This window comes from Struthio camelus, chromosome 2 (assembly GCF_040807025.1).
Source record: "Struthio camelus isolate bStrCam1 chromosome 2, bStrCam1.hap1, whole genome shotgun sequence".
NCBI lineage: Eukaryota > Metazoa > Chordata > Aves > Struthioniformes > Struthionidae > Struthio > Struthio camelus.
The window spans coordinates 134,140,554-134,167,608 of record NC_090943.1 but is presented as its reverse complement, the minus strand read 5'-3'; the positions used below and the strand labels follow the sequence as shown (position 1 = coordinate 134,167,608).

Below are 27,055 nucleotides of genomic sequence, written 5' to 3'. Positions count from 1 at the left end.
TATAGAAGAAATTACATAAGGCTGTGGTGAACTGGTGAGATTATCAAAAAGGTCTTACTTTCACCTTGTTTACTTCTTAGGAGTAAGTTTGGCACGTCTTCCCTTTTACTGCACTTACCATTCATTTTTGTGATCCTGTAGCTCATGTGTCTTAGAACCTCCTTAACTTCACTGAGATTGCTCCTGAGAATGAGGATGTCAGATTCTGGCCCTGACATGACTTCCTGTAGTTTTTCCAAGATTTTGCTATAAATTTGTCCTAGCTTCTTATTCAGAAGAAAATGTTTTGTCCCCTTTTCCCCATATAAAAATACTAACTAGCTCAAGTCCATACCTTTGATCCTGATTTAGTCCTATCAGCTCTGCCACAGTAATAGTAATGATGTATTTTGATGAAAGAAAAATGCCTTGGAGCCTCTTGTATTGGCACAAAGTTACCTCTTTTCCACAGCTACTGTCATAGCTCATCTTCTGAATTCACTAGAAATCATATACTGAGGGGTGCTGAAAATATCTGAATGGAAGTACTCAGCTTTACTGTGTGTATCAAGTATACATGTGTACTTTTGGAAGACTTTGAAATTGCTGACATCTATAAACAGACACGTTTGCCCTTCTAGCTCTCAAGTAGGATCCTTTGACACTAGCGTTCAGTAAAAACATCTCATCTCTTTGTGTTTCTGTGAAGCAGTTTGTACAGTTTCAGACGATATCCAAGAGGTGTTTGCATAGCATCTCTCACAGTAAGGATCATGTCAGAAGGTGACCATGCGGTGCTATTTTGCATAGCATCCTGGCTCTAGCATTGTTTGCTCTCCATAAATGGTCTGTGCAATGCAAATTATCTGTACAACACAGTATTTTACTCCAGCTCAGAAAAGAGGCTGCACAGGAGTGACGTGTTTTACAACTAATTAAGGCTGTTGCATTCTTACCTCAGGTATATATGAGCACAGTGTATATAGTGTTTACACAAAAATTGCCTTCTGGTGATGCACTGACAGATGTTTGGGTAATTCTGTAAATGTTTGAGGTCTATACCCTGAAATCTAAGGTAGAACCCTTGTACCATGGACATCTATCACATTGCCTCTCTTTAGAATAGTCTCGCTCTTCCCGTTGACCTGTGCAGTCTTATTGAACATTTCTAGGTAATTAGGGATAATTAACTTATTTGAACAGTGTTGGTGTATTTCATGAAATTATGGTAGCTCCCATGCTTTCCTCAACTAGTTAGTGATGTTCCAGTCCTTTTGAGAGACAATTGACAAGTTTAGTTATTTCTCTTTGCCAGCTGAACTTAGAAATGGACAAAAGAGCTGCTGAAGAAGATTTGACCGATGGGATAAATAGAGAGAATACTGCTGAGATAAATTAGGAGTTCCCCTGAATCTGACTAGCTGACTTCTTTTTGTCCTGTGTACTAAAATACCGGAAGTGAAACTAATGGAGAGCAACTGAAATTGTGAAGGTAAAGGGAGATTATTGCTATGTCTGTGGCTTGTAGAGACAAGGCCAGATAAACTTTTTAGAAACACCGCAGGCCCGCTGATAAATCAGTGGTGATTGTCAATGAGAGGTCATTCAAGGGAGAAAAAGCAGAAACTGGAGGATTAGCTGGAAATAACAAAAGAAATGGAAATAAGTCATTGAGAGATGAATTAAGATCAGTTAAACTTAGGATAGAAAAATTAAGTTTAAACAATTGGAACACTTATTTTATGAAACAGTTTCAAATACACCACATATGAAGAATTTTTGCATGTCTTTATGTATACTCTGAGTTTGAAAATGGCCGTAACAGGTAACATCACTATTCAAAAGTTCTAGTTTTCAGTTAGGTCATGATTCAGTCCTCTCTCTTTTATGAACTGTGGATTATCAGTCAGTGCTAAACAAATATTGACATATTTTTATTTGATATTAAATGAAAATGGACTGGAAAAGATATAAGTAAGAATTATCTGGACAGCAAGAAGAGTTCTTTTCAAAAATGTTGGAGAAAGATGAATTCAAGCTGAAACAGATGCAGTGTATCACTATTTGAGAGATATGCCATTCAGGAATGACAGAAAGCCTAATGGGAGCAAGGTAATTTCAATATAACTTGAAAAATTCTTAAAAGGACTAGCAGAGCAAGGTTGCTCTTGATATCAGTGGACTGGATTAGATGACCCAGAAGGTATCTCTTAGTCACTGTAGCTCTTTCGCAGTCAATCCTGCAACATTTTCCAGAAAAAGTCAACAATACTGGCTTAGCAAAGAGTCCTAGACTCAACACAGGATGCCGTCCTTGTTGCAGAACACTCTTATATTTAGGATCTAGTTCTATATGATGTGCATAGCGTTTCATGCTCCCATTAACAGCTTTCTAGGAAACCTTGTGTGTTATTTATATACACTTTCAGAACTGTGTTCTGAAGTGTATATAAACTGTGTTCTGTGTTCTGTGTTCATTCAGTGAAGATGCTACAAAATCACAGAAATGAATGGGAATTTTGGGTTTTATTTCTACAAGAGAATGGCCCTGTCAAAGAGCAGGACTTAAAGCAGGACATGGCTGTTTTGTTCCCCACCTCTAATTCTAGTTATGTTCTTCCATGTTTTAGAATAACCTCAGGTCTCCCATTATTTTTAATAGGGATGCTCTTATATGGCTATATGAGCCATAAATGCCCTTTTAGCATGTCTATATGCTAGGTACACCCTACTGCGTTTTTAGAGGAAACTGGTTCTGTTCATTAAGTTTACTTTCCCACCTTATGAATATATTGAATTGGCACAGTGAGTAGCACCTTTACAGCCAAATTTTGTAAAACTCTGTTTTTTACATTCACTTTAAATGCTCTTTAGCATTCTTGTTTCTAAAGTAGCAAAGTAACGGGATTAAAACATCAGCCACCGACACTAATTTGGTCATTAACACAGTACCTTTCTCTTCCTCATTCTCCAGTAAACCTATAATTCAATGAAATATTTCAATGAAACTAGTACTCATTCTCACCTTCCTCATTCTTTTTGTCATATAAGGATCTACAGAAAACTTTATAAAATATAACCCTATATCTTCCTATAGCCCTTCCCTGTAGGAAGGTATTCATATGATAAATTTTGATGATAAATTACTTTAAATAACACAAGGTCAAAATAACTTATCATGCTCATCATAACTTATCATATTCACTCCTATCCTTTTATTTCACTTAGTAGAAGAGATTAAAAAAAGAAAAGAAAATAGTTGTCCTACTTTTTGTTGATTGCAGCTGGTATGAGGATGCCTATGGGATCAGATATTTTATATAGGAGTGTGGTACTTGGAAAAAAAAATATAATGCAAAGGACATGCCACAAAGAACGACTCGTGTCTCATATGCAGCCTGTTGCTTAGATCCATAAAAATTAAGAGGTAAGTTGATATAAACCAGTCCAGATCCTGCATTATGCTTCGAGTGTTTACGGGATTTCAGCAGATGGCAGGCTAAACTGCTGGAAGCATTAAATATTCTTGGTTATACAGAAGAATGAACAAAGAGCAGTTTGTATTTGTTATTTTTTGAACAATGGGCCTGGACAGCTGCTCTGAATGCTGCTGCCTTAGGTTCAGTTATTTCAGTTTACCTTCTTAACAACTGTAAATTCACTTGGTCAGTTATCTTATGAACAGTCTCATTTGACTTGTTCTTTCCCGGTGTGAGCTGGAGTGCTGTCTTATTTCAAAGGGGTGAGCTGGGCTGCCTGTGAAGGTGAGGCAGAGCTCTAGAGGAAGAAAAAAGACAGTGATAAAGGCGGCTATTGAAGAGATTCGGGTGAATTTGCTACTCCATCCATCTTCTCCTCTTGGCTAAATAACCCCTGAGGTTGAGGATTATTGTTGCTGTGCTGTAAACGGGAAGGACTTTTATGTATTTTATGTGGCAACATGAAATGATCTAGTGTCAGAGAGTTTTATAATCTATGTTAGATGAGAAGTCAAAGGATCCATATTTGTTTCTGGTATGCTTGAACTTAGCAGTTGATACCAAATGAAGGAACTACAATGCAGGCACCAAAATCTTTAGACATATCTTTAGACTTCTGAGCCTGTGCTAACCTACTTTTCTTTCCTTTGTGCATCTGGATAATCTAAGCAGCTGCTATCTCTGTTTCTTCTATTTCTGCTTGGCTGGAACTCCAGAGAGGCACTAGAGAGAAGTTTCTGGGAAAGAAAAGGAAAGTTATTCATGCAGGAGTGAGAACTCCTCACTGTTGTGGGAATAGGCGCTATTCTAAGGCTCAGATTAAGGATAACAGGGAGGACAGGATTTTTATTACTTTGCTGCCTAGTTTAATTCTTGAGTTTTACCTGAAGAAAGCTTGGTGATTTAAGATGGTACATGCAATCTCTTTGGAACCACAAGCCTAAACTGTAGCAGATGATTCACCACCCTGTGGGATGTCATATGTTTCACAAGACCTGTAATGAGCCATTCTGTGGCATTTGATGTTTTATGCCAAAGCTCATATCAAACAATTTGGACTAGTTAAACTCAGACCCTGGATGAACTGACCTCTGTCAGACTCCTCCTGAATTCTGAACATACATCTTCCTTAGTCATGTAAATAGAGCTCCATCTGATTTAATTTGTGTCTTCTTTAGGAGACTACATTAAAATCCAAGGGTTTATAGGCCATTAAAGGCTCCTTGATGTATTTCATAAGACTAGAGGTTTATTCTTTGGCCAAAAGGAGCATGCGTCATTCTCTGTTCATCTCCTAAAGGCTCTAAATATTGTTTTATCCACCTTACAGGGATTTCCATTTGGCTCATGCACTGCAGTCTGGGTGCCCTTCCCACAGCCTCTCTCTTTGCACGCTCAAAATCTGCCTGTACTTATATCGGGAGTGTGCTGGGTACTGATCCTGCAGTAAGCATTCCCAGCTTTTTGTTTTGCTTTTTATTTTTTCTTTCTTTTTTCTTTTTTTGGCTGGGTAACATCATCATCATAATCTAGGACGGATCTAGGACTGGCAGCATCACGGCTATCAAGTGCCATCATCACCAGTTACCTCTATGCCTTACATCATCACCAGTTACCTCTATGCCTTACTACTTCAAACTACTAGTAAACATTTCAGTTTCTCACCAGTGTTAGTTTCTCGGTAACTACTTTACCTCATCTTTTTTAAAGTAGTGATTAAGGAAGCCTGTCAAGCTTAAAAGTTTTACTGAATATGTTAGAATGTGCAAAAAAATGAAAATAAAATTCATAAAATCATAAAATTATGATTATAAGAAGTGGGGATTTAAGGATACGAAGGGGTAAAATGGCACAATAGATAAAAGGGTTCTTCTGGATTAAAGCCATGGCATGTGTCACTTGTTATAACAACAAAGAAGACATATCTTAACTTGCTTTTCTCCCTTTTCTGGTATCTTTTGATGTGAACTTTATCATTCAGAATAAGAAAACTTTAAAGATCTTTAACCTATAACCATCTCTTATGCCATCTTTTGCTGTACATGTGCTGGCATTTAAATAAAGCAACCAAGGGAGTCTTATACGATATTATAAGCACGTTCATTCCAGCTGTTTGTAGGATTGTACAGGTCAACCAGCCAAGGGGCTTGACTTTAGTGCTTTGGGATTGGTTACAGCTTCATTGGAGGACTGAAATTCAATCTTAAATCATTGTTCTGTAACGAATTGGCACTACAGGGTTTTATTACAATAGCTGGCTTCTTCCCTATCTTGGCTGCCCATGGACTGTAACTGCATTTTTATAGCGTCTGTTTGGTACAGATGTAGTAGTCAGCCTGGGGTATATCATACTGGCACCCGTAGTGTTCTGGGAAGCAGGAATATTTGATGCAGCCTTTTATATCAATGAAGTCAGGGGACCCTGCAGAAAAAATATTAACAGATTCTCCCTTCCATGCTGATGAGATTCTTAAATAATTTACTATCTCCATTCTGAGCCAGGTCCTGCAGTCTTGACTCAATCTTGACTGTTGATTTCAATGGGACTTCTGTCTGAGCCCAGACTGGAGGCTCAGGCCCAATCCGGTGAATGCACATAACACCCTTATATCAGATCCATCACTCTAAAGCTTCCTGCACATCACTGGTATAGCTACCAGTCTGTTGTAGTACACATGATTTGGAAAACATCTTACCTTTAAGAATAAACTTTTTTTTTGTGCCTGTCTGATACTATGTTAAATAGTGCTATTAAAAACAAATTAATATTTGTTAAGATGTGGAGAAAAAATTGTGCTAAGGAAGAGAATCCTTTCAGTATCTTATAATTACTTTTATTGATTTCTAAGATTTGGCATTTACTAGCTCCTCTTACTATAGTCTGGACCAAATTCTCGGATGAGATTAACTGTTTGCTCATCATTTAGCAGTGGCTGGTTCTGAGACACTAATAGAACAGGTTAACTTTCAAAAGCAATGCATACTGCTCACTATTTATGCATCTTTTTCCTTAAGATGTCTTTTCTCAAAGAACTGCTAATAGAGTATATGTGAGTGATATTTTTTTCCACCAGAAAAGTATTTAGAACTCTTTTGCCCAAATGATTTCTTCAGTAATACTACATGCTATCAGTACCATCCTCCTTAAATGAACTCATTCACTAAAGCACTTACAAGAACAGTGGAAGGACCATTACCTAGTTCGTAATACTTTCAATTGAATAGTTGATAAATAAGAATAATGTTCATTGATGAAAGGCAATACAGACTCCCTTAAAAAGAAGGACATTCATTGCTTCATATCTGCCTTTCTTTTCTTTGTTTCTGTTCTTTGGCCTTCACTTACCTTTTCTACAACTCTTTATACTGAGCTCTTTCAGCAACGGTGCCATATATTTCTTTTGCATTATATCTCATCCAGTCTCACAGCTACCCAGCTGACATCCAATTACCTATCTGACTAGTACTGCAAAGGCAATTTTGATATTAGACCATCAGGTTTTTTTCTTCGACAATTGCGGTTCAGAAGGCTAGCAGCTTCTCTTTTGTCCTGTGAAACTGAACTTACTATAAACATTAGTGTTCTACTCAGAACCTTCCCTGAAATTCAATAACCTTCATGCCATGTAATCTTATAAATGTATTTGGTGAGCTATATTAAGGGATTACCATCTTAAAATCACCCCAAAGCTAGTATTTCACCTAGACAAGTGAATTCAGATGATTAAAAATCTAATGGGAATCTCCTCTGTGGAAAGATGATTGCTTTAACTGTCACTGAAGTTGCAAAGAAGTGCTTTAAGTAAAATGTTAACATTGCATTGGAACATAGACTGCACTCATCTTCAGTTATGAAGCCTCTATTGAAAGGTGGTAACTCAGAGGTAAGGAAGCTATAACTTTTAGCAGAGGGGCAGTAACTTCCTAAATAGCATAATTCAGTCAAGAGTGATCATCTGATGCCACGCTCCTACTCCTCTGTTATAAACCTGACATTTCTTTCATGTTAAATCTTACATTTCTTCTTACTGAAGTCAAGCATATCAGTAAAATTCTGAAGCTATAGTGAAAGTATAGGATCCATATAAAAGTGTTTATCCTTTATTGGTCAATCTTTGACTCAACTAATTATTTTTTCCCTACTTCTTGCTTCAGCATTTAGTCCTTTGTTAGAAATTCTGGATTTTAGTGTTTGATAAGTCAATATTTTACTTCACAATAGTGTTTTTTAGCTAGACTAATTTGGGAGTTTTTTGATGATTTCGTTTCCCTTAAATTAGAAAGTGCTTATTCTCCAAGGTAATTCCAAAGGAGGATGTGAACATTGTGGATTTGCCTCAAAATTTTACAAAAATGTTTTCTCAATGAAACATCTCTCAAGAAAATGCAAATCTTATCTCTAGAAACATTAGTTAGTATGTATAATGAACTGGGCCTTAGATCTCCTCCTCTGATAAATTTTAGTATTGTAAGCCAGAATGGAGTCTTATATACATAATTCAATTGTTCTAGATAATTCCTGACTTGAACTTAAAATATGAATCCTCCAGGCTATAATTTTTGAATTCACCATTTTCTGTGCACAACTTTTTTCCTTTTTGAAAGCTGGGAAAGCACATAGTTGATTTGGGAAATCTTATTAATTGTGCGGGAGTTTAATAGATCTTACAGTTGTTTTTATTTCAAAAAAGATTTCAAAACTATACAAATTATGCAACTATGAAGTTGTAAATGTCTAGTTTCATGATTGCTGTTAGGTTACTTACTTAAATACAAGTTTGCTAGCTACTGAATGGACACTTTAGTAGCTGTTATAATTACTCATTATTTATAATTAATTAATATAATTACTTATTGCTTATTATCTTGCTTGATAAATGGATGCAGATTTTTAATATCAAATCTGGAGATTATACTTTCCCAGTCTTGTAAACTCAGCAATTTATATGATATCAGATTTACAAATATTTCTATATACCATTTATATTTTATTTTTATAGGAAGAAATTCTATATTTTTATATTTATTTTAAGTCTTTTTAAAGTATTTCCTTGTCTAAAATAATCTGTTACGTATGAAAACTTTTTTTTTTTGATCCAGTAACTCTTTCTGCTATGAAGGGTGTAGATCTATTTATTCTTCTAAAACTAATGTCTCCCTTACACAAAATCTTTTCTATTAAAACATAAAACTGAGTGTTTTCCCTGAGATTTTTGACAGAAGATGGAATTAAATTTTTGAAAGGTTGACTTCCTAACTGTGCTGTGGTGGCACATCACTCAGACAGCTTCTAATATGTATTCCTAAAGTATAATAGGACCTGAGCATTTAAAGAGGGTTTTGTTCCCTAGAGGCTGTTGGTTGGAACTTGCTCTTAGTATTTTTGATCACTCTATTCGCTATTCTATTCACCAGGAATATCCTGACAATTTCTTTCTGCAGAGCATTGCTGGCTGCTGCCTCACCCTTTATTTTGTTACTACTTCACCATAAGCAGCATATGGGGCACTAAGGCTACAGCAGCCATATTTCTATTTGAGATTTCCCAGATGTGCTGTATGGATCCGGTTATCCACCTGAAGTGAAGAAGCTCAAAATTCAGACAGCTTTGCTGACCTGAACTTCTTCCCGCTCTTAACACAAAAAGGTTTGGCCGTGGCCAGATGAGAAAGTTCAGTCTAGCTATACAACTTTAAGGCAGCCCGGTGTTACTGTTTCTCTGTACCGTTTCCTTGCTGAACGAGGGATGCAGGTGATATTTGATAGACTCAGTGAAACAAAGAGGTAAAATAACCTGAAAAATGTGGCACATCTTCATTAAGTGATCTAACACAGTCCCACTGGAGCATTTCACTGCTACTACCAGTCTACTGAGTTGTGCTCTATACAATGTAGGATTGTTGGTGTTGATGATGAGTAACAAGGCGCTGCATAACTTCCTTGGGAGCACTGATGAGAAATATTTCACCTTTTTCAAGTGTTGTCATGATAAGAAAATGCTATTTTCTATCAATCAACTTTGATTTCTTTATAAGTTTTCATGAAAATTTTTTACACAACTGGACAGTGTTTTCACTAAAAATAAACCCCAATATTTAGTTTTCAGACATAAGACTCTCTTCTTTTATTTGCAAGAGAGGTCTGGGTACTTTTTCCCCTTTTTTGGTAATTATTAAATAACAACATCAAGCAACAATTTGCGAGAGAAACTCCTAACCTCTGTTGGCTTGGAGACCACTAGCACTGGAGCTGCTAGCCTTTCTCAACACATGTGCCTGTTAAGAAAGTAAAGTGACTTCTTTGCCTCTTTCAACCTGACAGTAAACCCCCCACAGTACCTCAATCACATGAGACATACCCCATCTCACCAACCTTGAGCTCCTTCCACCCTACTAACTTGCAATCTGCCTCTTCTATCCAGGGAACTTGAGCCAGTTAATTGTGGAAACCTCTACCTTGCCTTCAGGTTTAGTTATTTTGGCATTTCTCGGGAGAATCTAAAAATGGTGATGAAAACAGAAATTCTCTTGGGAAAAATTGTATTTGGGAAAACAAGCCCCTTTATTTTCAAAATGATTTTGGAAAACATTTCAAAGCACTCACAGACACATAGCTCCAAGTTCTTACTCGAAACTCTTTTTGTCATATTATCTGCTCCTTTCCAATTGCACCGCATGACGTAAGCTCCTCTAATAGCTTCTTGTGGCTGCAGAGATTTTGGATGTATGCAAATGCAGATTACTGGCTCTTCATGTCTGCGTAAAGAGTCTGTTATTGTGCACCACAACCTATGTCCATCCCATTCCATTTACTTCTGTGCAATAAATTATCTAAAACATAGACTGGGTTAGAGATTGCTTTTATTCATTTGCACAAAGCTAGAAGGTCTGTGGCTTTGACCTCTGGGATTTCCTTTGGGTAAAATAACTAACAGAAATGAGAACAGCAGCCCTTGCGTATTATCTCTATTTAGTGCATATTCCTCACGGCATAAAGAACGCAGAACTATATGTTTCCTCTGTCATCATCATGAATAATTAGTTTTTTAACTTCTATCTTCAGTATCTGCAAGAAGGTTGTATAATTTACAATGGAATAGGAATCTGAGCAAGGTAGACATGCCTCCTACCTCTCTCTTTTCTTTAAGTTTTTTTATCTACTAATGTATTCTGTGGGCTTCAGGGATGAGACAAATTACTCTATGTTGGCGACAAGAACAAAATAAATGAGACTTAGCTGCACAAGAAAGTCTTACTGCATAGCCCAGTGGTGAAAGCACTTGTCAGTGGGAAAGGAATGGTGCTATATGTTTGGCTTCCTGTTCCCAGGACTCTTTCTGTATTTCACATGCTGTCAGTGTACATAAAAATGAAAAAACAGCCCTGCAGGCAAGAAATAGTAGCAACTCTCCCAATCCTAGATAAGTCCCCTAAGCAGAGTAGGCTATAGACTCACTTTTTTTGCTTGTACTCTCTTTTCTTTTTTTTTCCCAGTGACACAGCTTCAAGTAGAAGCTGTCCCCTTTGGTGCCCTAGGGTACTTCCTCAGTAGGTAGCAGTAGAGGACATTGAACCTCATTCCTCTGTGTTTGAAGTGGGTGCCTTTGCCACAGGAAGCTATAAAAGGGCTAATTTTTATTCTATATGTGTACGTATATGGTGTATATACACATTTGTATATTTAGGAAGAAACTCACGGCCAACATTATATTTTGTAGGAGGCCAGTCCTGTTTGGTGTTCTCTGAGCTTTCTTGGCAGGAATCAGGGAGAGACAGATGAAGGCAAACCTTGTTGCTGATCCAATTTAGGCATGAGCTGAGTACTAGGCCTATTATTATTATTAATATCGGTCTATTGGAAAAGTGCAGTGACTACATTTGTTGGCATTGCAGTGGTATGTCTTTCATGCATTAAGGTACTTTAAAGTCATGTAGGTCAAGCCAGATCTACACAGCTCTGAGAGATTGTTCCTAAGGACCAGATTAAGGAGACACGCACACTATACAGCTTCACTTATATCTTTGCCGCAGACTTTTGTCTTTCAGACTGCTGTAGGTGTTTCAGCACTGCATAAAATATCTAAGAGTAGCTATCTCTAGCAGCAAACCGTCTACGTGAAATGACTTTCCTCGACTCCTGCTCTGGCAGAGCCATATGCTCTCTACACAAGCAAATTCAAGTGTGCCTGGGGAAGCAGCCAGGCAGCGGCATGCCATTGCGTGTGCTTGGGATGTTCCCTCATGTTAGCTGGGCTCATTCCAACCAGCAGTCTCCTGAAATGGTCCCCCAAGGTCCAGGGACAATTTTGAGTAGGTAGTTTGCACATAGCCCCCCTGTTTCGGAGAAAAGGACACTGTACTAGAGGGCAGGGGTGGAGTTCTAAGCCAGCTGGCTTCAGTGTCTGGAAGTATTCCAAAGCTTGCTCAGTTTATTGGTGTGAGTGAAGACACAAGTGTTGACTACATGCGAATCTCAGTGAATGGCAGGGTAGAGGCGGCTAATAAGCAGAATCGAGGGCAATTTGGCAACTCTATTCTCTGCTCATTTGGTAATGTCAAGGCTGCAGGAAGGAAAGGGAGAGACACTTTGTCTTTAAAAGATGGTGGCCCATGAATGATGTGGTGCTGTGCTGACCCCAGATCTCCACTTGCAGTGGTTGGAATGAAACAGGCTCTGGCTCTGGCCATGGATGTGATAAATGAGATTCCTAGGTGATATAGAACATAGGAACCTTAATACCCTGAGCATTTGAAACTCTCCACCATATGCTGCATGAGGTTTGGGGAACCATTGTACTGCACTGTGTGACATATCCTGTGGTTTAGGGAAGCTACAGGGGTAGTTGCAAATGTTAGGTCACCTAAATTGCCTGAGGGAGCCCATTTGGAGCATGGTTGAAAGACTGCTGAGGGGTTCTGAGGGTTCCCTGCTGAGGTCCCCACTAGACTGTTACTGTGGTGCTCCTGAATCTGCTGTAAGGTGAAGATATTATGGAAATGACGCTGCGGTCACTGATGTTGTGTCCCAGTTAGGAAGCCCATGTACTTTTAGAAGAGGCAACAACTGAATGTGGTTCCCAGGATCGTACTGTTAGGCACTGAAACTCCACCAAGGCCCATGTAAATATGTCATTTTCTGATTTTGACCATTAACTTTTGTATTTCTTTTCTGTCTGCCTAAGGAAGATTATTAATTGTTGACTAAGATGGTACCGGGCAATGAGTAAAGGAGAAGAGGAGGCAGAATATGAAGTAAACAAATGTAGGACAGAAAGCTAATGCCACATGAATTAATAACTTCACTTACATGGGAGTGCTGTTCCCTCTGAGACTCACCCCTACCTACAGCATTAAAAAGAATAAGATTGTTTTTGTTAAGAAAGTAGCATCTTTTATGGCCAACAGGCTAAAATTCTTTTAATATTAATAGTCTACTGTTTGATAATTCATTTAGTTGTTTAGATTTATCATATTTATTAGCTTCAGCACAGAGAATAAGATTTTCATTACAGAGGTATGGAATGATTTTTGTGCAGCAAGTATGGATTTTGCTGTCAGCTACACCTAGCCGCATCTTGTAAGTGAGGACTGAATCTGGTAATGACCATTATGTGTAAAATTAAATGCTTTGTGAAATACCCACATATGATAATAGTTTGTTTGGTATTCATAGGGCCATGCGTACCCCATCTGCCTTGGTTATAAATATTTTAAGTGCATATTTCAGTAAATTTCAGGGTTTGTAACAATGTAGTAAAATCAAGTAGAAGGGTAATAAATTCTGGCATGCACAGAAACCCAGTTGTTGCTCAGTAGGATTCTGTTTAGCTGCTCAAAAATGTCTTGCCAGAGAAAAAAAAATATTGAACCAGCTTTAAACTTCAACAAGTGTGCTGCAAAGAAAGCTGATCTCAGTATCTTTAGAGCAATAGGATGGATGGTCAAAAATGAGTGGAAAGGGAGTTTGCAGAAAAATCATAATGCTGACACTACTGCAGAAACGTTTAGAAACTGTTGGAGGGGATAATCAAGAGGAGAATTTTAACTGCAGAACCACCTGCTGATGCATTTGGGAAGGCTGCTACCTCTTAGCTCCCTCCTCTTTGACACCCAAATAAATCCACCTCCAAAGTACAAAGGATAGGGAGCAGGAAGGGGAGAGCCATTAAACTACCACTGTGTCTTTCTGATGTGCAGTACCCTAAGAGCCTTTTGGAAGACAGCAGATAGCTCTCAGGCTGGGAGTTTTGGAGCAGCTTACTCCAAGGTCTTCTAGCTTTCTACAGTACTGTGCAGACTTTAATTCCTTGGTCCTGCTTCCATGCCTCAGTTGGTGAGGAGTTGCCAGCACTCTTCCTCAATTCCTGTGTTAGGGAATTCCCACTAATGTACCTGCATAGCTAGGTCTTGGATTCCACTGAGCTTTCTCTGCCCTTTTTGATAAAAATATCTGCCTTCTTGGAAGAGAACTTGCAGTCAGTCTGGTTGAGACTAAATATAAGAAAAGGAAGATATGGAGAAGGAAGGAGAATAGTGATAATTCAGTAACTATAGCAAGGTTCATATGAACTTGCTCTGACTAAGTGAGCCTCTGTTTTAGGCATATTCTGTATGTAAATAAATATTTTTAAGCCTTGCAGTTTCCAGCATACCAGGATAAAAGAAAACCTGACAACGTTTGGTTTGTGAGGTAATTTTATATTACCTGAAGGTTTTGCAAATATTTTATTGAACTTAAGGTTTTCTCAGTGCTTTACCACTAGGAAATCTATACACTGACTAGTAGCTAAATTCAGACTTCAGTCAGCAATAAACTGAAAACGATGATAAAGAATGCACCTAAGAACCATAATTTCCAGAATTTTGCCATACGCCAGTTTGGTGACGCCTAGTACAAATAAATAAATAAATACCTAAATACTAGTATTCTGACTCACCTATAATTAAAAAGTGGATGTTCTGTTTATGTGTTTTCTTACAGCTGGCAGCGTTAGAGAGACAGATCTTTGACTTCCTTGGTTTCCAATGGGCTCCTATCCTTGGCAATTTCCTACAAATAATAGTTGTCATTTTGGGTTTGTTTGGAACCATCCAGTTTAGGCCTCGGTATATAGTTGTGGTAAGTCTCCTTTATTATCTATTATATTTACAATTGGTTTTAAAGCCTGTCACATTACAAAGCAGAATTTTCTTAGACTTGAAGACACCCAGTGGTGCTTTCTGTCAAAACTTTTAAGGTCTCTACGTCTTTATGAAAATTTAGGAATATTGAGTGACATTTCTGAGATACTGGAAGCTATTAAGAATGAGTGATCTAGAGAAAGTTCTGCCAGACGTTTAACTGTAATACAAGTTCTTGTGTTCCCACTTGTGATATCAGTAAGATTACTAAAAGAGCTTTAGATGGATCATGGGAACGTCTTCAATTAGACTAGACACAAATTAAATGAAGAAAAGAGTACAAATTGTTGTTCTTTTTTCTATAGACAACCAGTGCCCATGGCCATTTGAAAAAAAAACTTTTATTATGATCAGGTCAAGTCAGCTACGTCTTCCTCAGATTGAGAAGCAATCTTTATAGAAATTCCTATAGTCCTGGGGCTCATGGGTTCCAAAAAAATCTCCCTCTTACCTATGTCTAATTTCACCGAGACCTACATTTATGGCTCTGGCCATAAATTGTTCTAAATTGTCTCTGAAGTTTGTAACTTGAAGCTCCACAAAATTTCTTCCTGTGTTTTCAAAACAGCCAAGACTAAAAATCTTTCAAAGCTATAAGGGGAACTGCCATCAGAAATGTCCATGCCCCTCCCCCACAGTCTCCCCTTAATGGATGAATATTACATCTTTACCTGGCAGTGTCTGTATTTGGACGTTTCAGTTGTTGTTAATAATGGATTTTAAGCGGCTAAAGTATTTTTTTCCTCATGGAAGAGTGAAATAAATGTCTCCTAGGGAAAACTCATTAAACAAATACTTAAAAAGCTTCATCTTTTCTAGTCAAGCCTGGAATCCTGTAATTCTTTGTCATGTCTTAAAAGAAAAAGTGAACAAAAAGTGCACCCAAGGTAATACTGAGGTTCTTTATACTCACATTATCTAAGCTTCACAAGCAGACTTTATATAATTGAAAATGGATTGATGTAAATAATAGCACTTTTATCTAATACCTGTCATTGAAAAACTGGGCAGCAGGGTACCTATATTCATATACTGATGACTCACCCTTCTGCTTCTTGTTCTCCATTTTATATATAAGACAGCTGAGGAAAGTGAGGGTAAGTACCTGTAAAATTACATAAGAAATTGGTGTCTGAAGTGCGACAACTCAAAACTTCTTGCCCTTCAGGTGCAGCTCTGCTGTTTAGCAGTGGAAGCTCTATTTTTGTTCTCTGAATGAAATGCAACAGATGTTGACTGTTCCTCTGTCTTTTCCAATGTGAATGAGCATTTTAGAATATGTTACAGTTGCTTCAGAGTAGAGGCAGAAAACACTATAATTAAAGAAACATCCAGTGTTTTATTCTCTTATTTAACTGAACTCACATTCTGATCTTAACTTTAAGCATATATTTAGGTGCTAAATGCCATACTAGGCGTGAATACTCATTACTTAGAAGATCAAGTCTTTAGAGCAGCTTATACCCTGACTAATGTAAGGCTTTCAGTGAAGTAGGAATAGATTGAGCCAAATCTGAAGAGTGAACGTGTGCAGGTTGTCTGGAACCAGTCTCATGGCACCAGCAGAAGGGGATATCGTTCATGCTTCCTACCCCCAGTTTTCGTCCCTCTGGTGAAATACTTCTCCAAATCCCTCTCTAGCAATGTTGGTGGTAGTTTACAGACCCTTCGGTAGGTCAGTACAAGTCCTAAGCTGTCGGAAAACCAGCCTAGCAAAAAATGGAGAGTTTGCTAGGTTGATGAGTTGAATCCAGTCTGCAGGGTTCCAGATGAGTGCCCGGGCCAGCGTAAGGCAGGGGCTGGGACTGCGTGATGCCACGGGCAGCAATGCGGAGGCTAGAGGAGAAAAGAGAAGATGCAAGACAGCCCTCGGCTTTAGCTACAAACTTGTCAGCTCATCCTTGTGTTTAGCTTTACCCTCGGGCTGAATTCACTGAATACTTCAAGGCAGCCTATGCAACAATTTTACTCAGCTGCCGCTTTCAGTCTCTGTACTGTTCCTTCTTTTGCACCAGCATAAGTGTTTGTGCAGCCACTTGATAAACTGGCAAACCAGGGGCAGATCCAGCTGAAAAGCACCTATTTTCTTTTGCTGTGTTAATTTAAGTGCAGATCAGCTCCCTGACTTGTTTTACTATGTGGTTTGTTCCAGCATAAGGGAGGAGGTGAGAGAGGGGAAATGGGAACCAGTAGCCAGAGGAAGGAGAAAAGTGCACTGATTCTTTCTGCAGCAGTGCAGGCTTATGCCTGCTTAATGTGCTCATTGAACTACTGCCTGAGGATCCTCCAGTAACACATGCTCCCCCAGAAGCTACGCTTCCTAGGGCTCTACCAGCTGCAGTGGGGCTCTGCCAACAGCAACTGTCCTCAGAAGCCCTAAAGAAGTCTGTGGTACAGACAGCAAAGACCCCTTTCCCATGCCAGCTCTAGGCTGTCTTCACCAAGGGAAAAGGGAATTTGAAGGTGTTTCTCCCAAGGAAGAACGTAGACCGCCTCCCTGATCCAAAACACTACAAAATCACATTCTACCTGTTATAGAGGTAAAATTTTCCTGATGATTTCAAACATGAAACTTGTTTAATGTAAATTTTAGGAGCGTCCTGAATTTCAATATTACTTAGGCACAACAGGCGGAGAGGTTTCTACCTGGTTTCTCAGTAGTGAATTAGGCTTCAAATTCACTGAGAAGCTTCATGGACTTCCAAGTCCATATCTGCGTCTTTAGCCACGTCTAACAGTCTGCCTGAGGTTCCTGTTTCATATTTGAGTGAGAATTCAGTTTGCTTTGGCAAAAGAAATGTGTTGAATCATGCTTTTATGTAGTCCAATTACTACAGCTTCTGACTTAGATTTACTTAAATCCAGTTTAATTGGAAGAGTAACCAAATACTTTAGGAAAAGTATTCTAAGTATCCATTATCTGTTCCTTAAGACTTCCCCTGAAATTAGCCTTGCTAGTGCATATGATACTGTCTGAATTAAAAAAAAAAGAAGTAATGAAAGAATCATATAATATACAACAGTTGACTTCAGTACGTCGGCGTCTACAGATAACTAATCTGTTGCACAGGTGTGCAACAATCTGTCCCTGTGAAATTCTACCATACAGTGATGGAGACCTTGACTTAGGCTGGTCAGCTCTAAAGGCCTGCTTTGACCTCAAAAGATCTTTAATGTGTTAATGCTTTAATGCATAGAAAGCTGTGACTGCAGGTTTCTCTGACTAGAAACAGAAACTTTCACTCTGCCATCCTATGCTGCTTATGTCATGTCACTTTAACATGCAGCAGAGACGGGAAGGAAATGAATAAATACATTGCATGTGTGGCCTCAGCTCAATGTAATTCAGAGTTAAGACTGAAACTGTTAAAACTCTCAAGATAAGTACGATTGCATGTTACTCAGCTTTTTTATGTAGCAATGTTATTGTCACTACATGCGTAGCTCTCTTCTCTCCTTTCCTATGTCAGAACTGATGCCAATACAAGATTAGCTTCATGTAATGCCATAACGTGTACATATTACACTGCAGTCAAATATGAGGCTGTAGTTCTGCAGAGAGAACTGAGCATGCTGTTCGTGCGGGGAGTGAGAGCCATGGAGCTCAGTGTGGTCAGTGTGATAGAACATGGATAAGCACAAAAGCAGCTAGATGGTTCTGAACTTCTCCATTGTCATTAAACTCAAGCTAGCTAGTTTACACTAGCATTGCATTTCTACATGAGTTGCAGTCATTTATTTGACTGCAGCAAAAGCATAACCTTTGTAAAGGAAAAATCTGAGTAAAGAAATGAGTTTTGCTTCATTCCTTGAGTGATGCAAAATTTGGACTGAGAACTTTCTACCAAAAAAATGCCCAAGCTCTAAGAGCTGCAACCAAATGGCTGAGTCGGTCAGGCATCTCCGTCAGCTACAATTGTCATTTCAGGCAGTACCATTCAAAGGTAGTGTCTGAGGTTCTCAGTCTACAATCTTACAGATCTAGGAGTATAAGAACAATAATTCTGAAATAGATCTGGAGTTTCACTTGCTCGTATGTAAAATTCTGAGTCCTCAGAGAAGCTTAGGAAACAGAGAGAGAGAGAGAGAGAGAGAGAGAGAGAGCAAGAGCAAGAGTCTTAACTCCAAATGTCCTGATTAGTTAAATCCAATAATTACTTTAATAGCTTTTGTATTCATTTCTAATTTAATGAATTTTCTTGAACAATTTATCCTGTCATTAAGCAGATGTGTTATTTTCAGTACTTGAGTATTTTGTGGCTGAATTAAATCAGTCCAAAGTTCCCAGGGGACATCGAAGCGCAGAGCTGACTCCTAATTTTCTGTTAGCTCATTTGAGACTTGCACAAACATTTGCAAAAAAAAAGAACAACTAAATATGAGTTCTAATTACAGTGTAACATACCAGTTACACAGCTCCAGAGTTACACTGTGATCCATTTGCCTGTGTATGGTTTTCCTTTCTTGACAGAACTTGCCATCACTAGCAAGATTTTCCAGCTGTTAAAAATGATTGAAGACGATGATAGAATAGTTGTTAAAGTTTTTTTTTTTTCCTCTCCTACTTCTGATACGGAACTTCAAAAGCCTTCTGAATGATGAGTCATATAGCTAAGATTACATAAACCTAACCCAAAGCTGAACATAAATGTATTAATGAACAGTGAGAGATGAGAATAAGACACTTAAGTAGGGGTCATCTAAAGTGAAAATCTCTGCTTTGCTTAGCTTGATATATTCTATTAAATAATATGATATGTATGCTGCTCTTATACTGTGGCAATGCATACACCTGAAATGCTAGAAGGCAATTTCTTTTAAAAAAAACAAAAACAAAAAACCACTACTGGATAACGATACAGTATTCACGCAAAAGCTGTGCAGACATTCTTGGCATTTCAAAACACACATGAAATATTTAGGCATCCAAACCTACTCCTTGAATATCCTTCCTCGTAAGTCCTGAGCTGTTACTGTGCGAGCATGTTAATTTGTGCTACTTTCCTTGTCGTCCTTCACAAATATAATGAAGTAGGGCTCTGTAGGTACTGATCCCTCTAAGGCACACCCAGGAGTTACAGGAAGAAGTTGTGATGACTCACTAGTTGCTGATTTTCCCTTGAAATATCGCTGAGCCAACATTTGTCCTAATGCCAAGACACTGTTTTAAAGGGGGTGTTGCATTTCAAATTAAATATACACTTGAGATAGTTTAGTTATTAAAGCTACATTTATCCCACGATCCTTGCAATATTGAAACTTACTTTTTTCTCAGACTTTTCTCTTACCTTCAATTCAAGAGAATAACCCTGTGACATTGTCCCCATCCAATAGCAGCCATTTCATTCTACAAGTGGCTATATTTCACTGGTATACAAAAAGTATTTCAGTAGCAGTTTCAATATGCAAATGAACTTCAGAGTCAAAAGAGGTATAAAAACATCATTATACAGAAGCTGACATTAAGAAAAGGAATCTGAAAGTGACATCCTGGGTTAAACAATAATTTAATAGACATTTAACCCGTAATGTCTAGGGAGTATCCTCTTCACTTACCAAGGCACCAAATGCTTCCTCACCCCATTCAGTATGCAATCCCTAGTACAAAAGACCAAAAGCTGGAAATTCTGCAGTACATCACAGGAAGAAAGCAGCAAAGATTATCACCAGCCTCCCAGGTTCTTTCACTGGAAGGAATTTGTTAGGTGAAAACATCTAGATGATTTTTAAGAAGTAGTGCATAATTATTGTCTGCTATGAAGAAAAAAAAAATCTCTTAACTCTCACTATTATTTGGACCTGTGGGAACAATTCCTTCATGCCAGATTTGGGGTTTCAATGATGGTCATGAGACTAGATGAGCCAGGGAGGGACTGAACATGGCTGGCCAAACAACTAGGGCTGCAATCACTGCAGGTGGGTGGGATAAAAGTGTGCAGGTTCAGTGGGACCACCAGGATGGTGCTCAGGACACAGTGGAGATGTTGAATTACCCAGTAGTGGGATTGGGACAGAGAGGTGCTGATGGCAGGTTAGGTCAGGAAACAGATTAGGCGAGGTGCCTTGGGGGGGAAATGAGTGCTGTGAACCAGTGTGGACCTGGCATTCCTGGCTATAACTATTCCTCCATTGACAGCAGATGTTTGACAGCATGTATAACATGTTCTCCTTCCTCTTGTTTCATCACATGGAGGATGACAAACCAGTAATGCAGTCCATTATTCTGCTTGCCCAAATGAGAGGTCTTTGTGATGGATGTAAAATCTACACCCTCTTAGTGACCTGAGCAGGTGTTAGTGTGATGCGACATAATGAAATAGTATTACAATTTGTTTTTTAAACTAGAAAATTATATGCGTATAAATTTACACATATATACATGATGTTTAAAAAGCTTTATCAATTTTTAGGAACAAGCACTCAAAAATTACGAAAATATAATATTAAAGCTTGCAAGTGCAATCTTAATTTGAGCCTTTTATACATTTGCAGCTTTGAATTGCATGGATGCATGCCACTATTTTTTATAGAGGATACCTAAGTTAAAATTGACAAAATAGACATTTATGGGGCTTTCTGGTGATAGAAGCTGTAGAATCCAAACTTGATTTGCAGAAAATGAAAGCTATGAAAACAACAAGGCATGTAACTGCAGGATAGGAGGATATAAGAGGAAATAAAAGGACTGCTTTTGTTGTGCAGACTGTCAAAGGCTGTGCTGGGTAGCTGAATTTTATCTCTGCTCTCAGCCACTGAAACCTTTTTGGACATAAAGCAAGTCACTTAAACCAAACTTCTCACCTGCTTTCAGTAGCTGTTTCCTCCTTGTGTTCTGGGTTCTTGACCCGAGACCTTGTAGGCTGGTTTGCAGAAGCGCTGAATGCTCAGCCACTGGGAACTGAACACTGAATTTATAAAGTGCTATATAAACCTGAGCGTTCTGAAAAATGACGCCTTAAGCACCTCAGGTTGGGTGCCCATAATGTATGAATACTTCTGAAGGTAATCTCTGCATGTATCAGAACATGATTTGCATTCTGAGAGCTGTATCATTCCCTTGTAACATAAAATAAATTAGTTAATGTTTGTGGTGGTCTCACGCATTACAGTGATGAGCATCTTAGAAAACCTCATGAGGAAATTAGTATTCTGTCTTCAGAGGAGAATGTGATTGACAAAGAGAAATGAACTATTGAATTAGCTGTTCATAAAATGTACTGAGAGCACTAGGGTCCTTTAGAATAAAAATATACCTATGATATTTTAATTAAATATTGTACTATATTGCACATCCACAAAAGGGGGAAATTAAGATCACATATATAAACAGAATTCTGACATTTCCTAATTTGGATTTCTTACTTTTGCTGTCTTAAATTTGTTTTTTTTAACATAGTTCTCTGTAAGTACCTATGATGCTATACTATATGCTATATATGGGAAAAGACGCTACTTGTATAATCAAAAAGGCATGTTTTCAAATGTGGAGAATAACTCTCTCTCTTTTAAAATTCATGTAGTGCTAATTACTAAATATGTAATTATTATGGTCTTAAATAAAATGGAGCCTAAGCTTATAGTCCTACAGTTCAGTGAGAGAGTAGGAAGATCCTCTCTCTCATGCAATAGCTGGGATTCAAGATGCCTATCTGCTTCACATCTGCATTTCTCCTGCAATGACTCTCACATTGTAACTGAACTGACTGGTTCTGACTTTGTAAAACATAGTAGCTTGGCCTGGGAACGCACTCTGGGATGGTTTTTGCCCACATTAGTCAGAGGTGTCTTTGGTGCCCGTGGAACAGAATGAGACCCTTAGGGATTTGGCTTAACCTGGCAGATCAAGTCTGTTTCTATTTATTGTGATGCCAAATTTCATTCGTGGAGAGATGAATGAAAATTTCCTTTTTAAAAGGTGGAATTCTTCTGAACTTTCTGAAATCTAATTTTTATGAGCAACGATGCCTAACTATAATTAAAATTCTAGCAGCTGGGGTGTGTGTTACACATTCATTAGTTCTGGACACTCTGCAGCTGATGTTCTTTGAACATATATTGGAAAATCAAGGAGTTATGATGATTACTACAAAGTCAGCAAGTGTAATAAAACATGATATCCTCTTATAAGGTAATCATATTAATAGTACAGACCTTATACTGCTCTCAGACCACAGCAGCTTGGCCTATTTTATAATAATCTAGCCTTCATTTGCCACACAGCCTGTTTCTGTAAACCAGAAGAAATGGACCAGGACTGTTACTCTTATTTTGTGTGTTAATTATCTACTTCTTATGCAGTGGACATCTCCAAGCATCCTAAGTGCCTGATAAGAAATTAAAGTAAACCAGCTAACCTATGTTGCGTGCAGAAACCGCTGAAGTGCAGGGGCGCATAGCATGTGGGGGTAGTCAAAGTGTGGATAAGATCAACCCTCTTCAACTGAACCTTTTCATTATGAACCATAGGGAGGTGAAGGAAGAGGGAAACATAACTGAAAGCTGCACAACAAAGTCAAACTGACAGCACCCATGGAATGGAAATGGGATCTGGCGTATTGTAGATTAGAGTGTTGAGCTTTACTGGGTATATTGAAGCAAAACAATAGCATATTAGTCTGGCCTGATCACAGCTAATTAGACTTGCAAAGCCACTTAGCAGCAGTTCTCCACTGTGAAGGTTATAAGCATACAAATGTAAAGTGGCACTGCCACTGCAGCCTCTCATTACAATTTGTAGGTGGTTGTAGGTCCAGCGTTGCTGAGCATACACTTAGCTAGTCAGACATAGGTGATCCTGATCTGTACTATTTGAACAGTTAATTGTGCATAGTTTTACAGTCATACAGAGGTTAAGGGTGCATCAGTAAGGAAACAGTACCAGTTAGTTATGCAGACAAATAAAGTATGAACGATGATTTATGGTAGACCAGTTAAACTCTCATTCATGCAGCGGGTAGACTATTAGTTCATTCTTGCACTCACATAAAACACTGAAGATCCCAGAAGAGATTCAGACACATCTGCTTGTTAAGGGTGCATTTTAGGATCATGTTGATGGCCACAAGGGGTGGAGAACTAATGAGCCAGACACAGTCAGCTGAAATAATAATCTAATTAAAATGCAGTCTACTGAAAGACCCTTAAGAGACCAGGCTTGACTTTAATTTTACCTGTTCATTGTCAGACAAGTTTCAAATATTAGATCAATAGAGCTCCTGTTTAACTTGATATGTTTTTCTTATGTTCTTCATAATATTTTGTATTGGAATACCCATTTGAAGTGGAATAGCTATTAACAGAGCTAAATCGTGATATAAAAATGACTTACAATTATCCCAAAAACTATGTTTAGGTCAGCATTTTGGAATTAATTAGTATCAGTAGAATGGTATAAAACTCTAAAGAATAAGTCTATTATATTGCTATGTATTTAGAGCAGCAAAGCTTATTGGATTTGTAATTTCCTACAGTTCTTAGGGGACTTCGGCAGGGAGAACTCCTCTTCTGAACTCTCTCCGCTTGACTGTTCCCAGAAGAACAATGCTTATTGATATCAGTTCTTTTATTATTGATCTGCTCAGTATAAAGTCCTTTCATCTTCACATTTTATTTTTCTCTTTTTTGCTTTCATCCGGCTTTGTGTTTAGTACACGGTGTGGACTGCCCTGTGGGTCACCTGGAATGTTTTCATTATCTGCTTCTATTTGGAAGTAGGCGGACTTTCTAAGGTAGGTCACTTATCATTCTTTAGGCTTATGGGAGGGTGTTTTAGTATCAGAACTGTTAGATTTTAAAAGTCTGGAACCATAGAGGAAAAATGTGGTTGTTTGAACATACAATTTGAACTTCAGAGCTCCCCTCCAAAGAGAACTCTAGTATTTGAACTTGTCTATAATAGTAAATAGTCATGTTTCTGAGGTACATAAATGCAGTGAATCTGAATAACAGTTGCTTTCTGAAGTACCATCTGAAAAAAAAAATATTCAGTGGAAAATTTAAGATTCTTTTTGATGGTTGAAAAACAGGCCGTGTCATTTTCGGTGACATTTCAAGTGTGTATGAAAAATGTATCTGAATTTCTGAGACTGCTTTGAAAGCAGCTAAAGAAAACTACTAAGAAGGTTAATGTAATAACTTGTTGAACAAATTGGTCTCATAGTGAGAATGTTAATTCTTTAGAAAAAAGAAACAAATGGTAAAGGATGACTTTTTTCACATCTGAATAAAGCTTTCCATTACTTGTCACTCAGTGCTTTAGGTCACTGATTCCTTATTCAAACTCCTGATTAGAGCAGAAGTGTTTGCTGGAAGTATCAAGTTACACGTTACAATCAAACAAGGTGGCACTTATGTTTAGCATAGGTTATATTTAGCATTGTATCCACGGTGAGCTCCATACAATGTCTGCTGATTTTCATCCTACTGTTAGACATAGATGATGTTGATCTTTGTTTACTACAATCATCTTTGAATAATTTCAGGCACGATATGCCAGTAGCACAAGCAGATCCCAGTGTTATTACTAGAATAAATGTTGTAGAATTGCTAGAATTAGTAGTCATACGTTTAGCAATATTAATTACATTCATGTTAATTAACTGAGCACCACTCAGTTAAGAAGGGAACATCTGTGATGTACATCCTTTATTAGGATCACCGTTAAACCTCCTAGCTTTTGGATAACAACCAACAAAAATCTGGTGAAACCCATTGAATAAGATATAAAACTTAATTTGCTCAGAGAGCATACACCCTATTAAAATTGAAGCTTAAAATTAAAGCTTTTAATGATAATTTCCTTTAGTTATAAAATTTTATAATGAAAAGCTACAGCTGTTTGTTTTTTCTCAAAGTGTGATGTCACTCACCAGAAGTTATTGGCTGGATGAGAAAATTAGTGCACTTCATAGAAAATCAGAGTAAATGATAAAGCTGGTATGTTCTCATTTGAAAATCTATTAGGTGAACAGAAGGGCAACACACAAAAGTAATGAATGCCCAAAGTAGTTGTTCTTTTTTCATTTTACATTGCATATTGAGTTTGTTTTTTAAGTCAATTAGGTGATGACCTTCCCTACTATTTTTATCCAATTGCCTAGTAAGTGGAACTTGCAGTTTGATCCTTGAATTAGTGAAAATCAGAGCTGGATATAAAACAGCTTATATGACTTGAAATCCTCTAACTGCCAGTTCTACCACTATGTTTCACTTTTAGTTCTTTTTATTTATCACATATGACAAGTCATAATGCAAACAAATAACATCACAGATATAAATCAACAGTTCAGAAAAATCTCTGTTTTTATTATTTATTGATGTTGACCTTAGAATTTTGGTGGAACTTATGTCTTGTGGTCTATAATTACAGCGTTTTGAAAAGCAGTGTCTCTACAAGGTAATGCACACAAAATTATCTCCATGGAACTTAACTGCTCTTGTACAATAGACTTCAAAGGCATCCATATCAAGACCAAGCTAGGAACAGCAGAATCAAGAATTTTATTCAGTAAGCTACAGAATTTGGAATCCATTTAATGCTATCTGTGAAAATTATGCTAGAGATTATGTGGTCATTAACAGATAGTACTCTTTTTGCACGGTATTCATAAAAACCTGGCAATTTACAAGTTTATGCATATTTGACACTGACTTAATTGGGACCCACATTTTACCAAGCAAGTTAGCTTAGAAGTTTCATCATTGCTTTCCATAAATATGTTCCTGTGTTGTTAGATGTGAGCGAAATGTTGCTATTAGCAAGGTATGTTAATGTAGTTCATAAAACAAACCCTATCAAATGCTTTTCAAAGATGGCTGTTTCCTCAGTGTTGAAATCTCAGCAGGGAGTATTCACTTTTTCTCATGTGATTGTTCTATTTTTCCATTAAAAGAAAAAAAAGTTTTTGTTTCTGAAATTAATGCACATTGATTATAAATTTTTATTTCTGTTGATATACTTTCAGGAAAAATTATAATAGTTTCTAGCAGACGACTGAATTTTTGTTTTTTAAGCACTGTTATGTATATTTACTCTGAATAGAATTAAAGTTAGCTTTACTTGGAGTTCAGTGAATTTATTAGGTCTTTCATCATTAATATCATCAGAAAACATAACTTGGCACAATATTAAGATGTAAATTTAGTAAAATGTCTTCAAGTGGCACAGACAAACAATGAAGACAGACTAAACGTTTTAGATGTACTAATAGAAACCCCCCAGCAGCTGAAATTTTCTCAAATCTTATTCTTGCAACTGAAAGGAAGATATCTTTTGAATACTCTCTATTTGAATTATGCCAAGAGTTCCTGTTAAACTTGATGGAAAATTTGAATGAGAATAAGAAGAACATAAGTAATTTAGACCTTCTTTGTTGTGAGGGTCTGAAGGAAACACTTTTCCTTTCACTATAATGCATA

The 27,055-nt window shown here is 37.7% G+C and overlaps 1 protein-coding gene across 2 annotated transcripts in view; it reads left to right on the top strand.

Moving 5' to 3' along the window:
* Positions 1-27,055, top strand: part of NKAIN3 (sodium/potassium transporting ATPase interacting 3) — a 370,926-nt gene that overhangs the window by 171,682 nt on the left and 172,189 nt on the right. For both annotated transcript variants that reach the window (XM_068932616.1, XM_068932615.1), the window contains exons 2-3: positions 14,439-14,576; positions 24,286-24,366. In XM_068932616.1, coding sequence (XP_068788717.1) covers positions 14,439-14,576; positions 24,286-24,366 — 219 coding nt within the window. The remainder of the gene's footprint in view (positions 1-14,438; positions 14,577-24,285; positions 24,367-27,055) is intronic.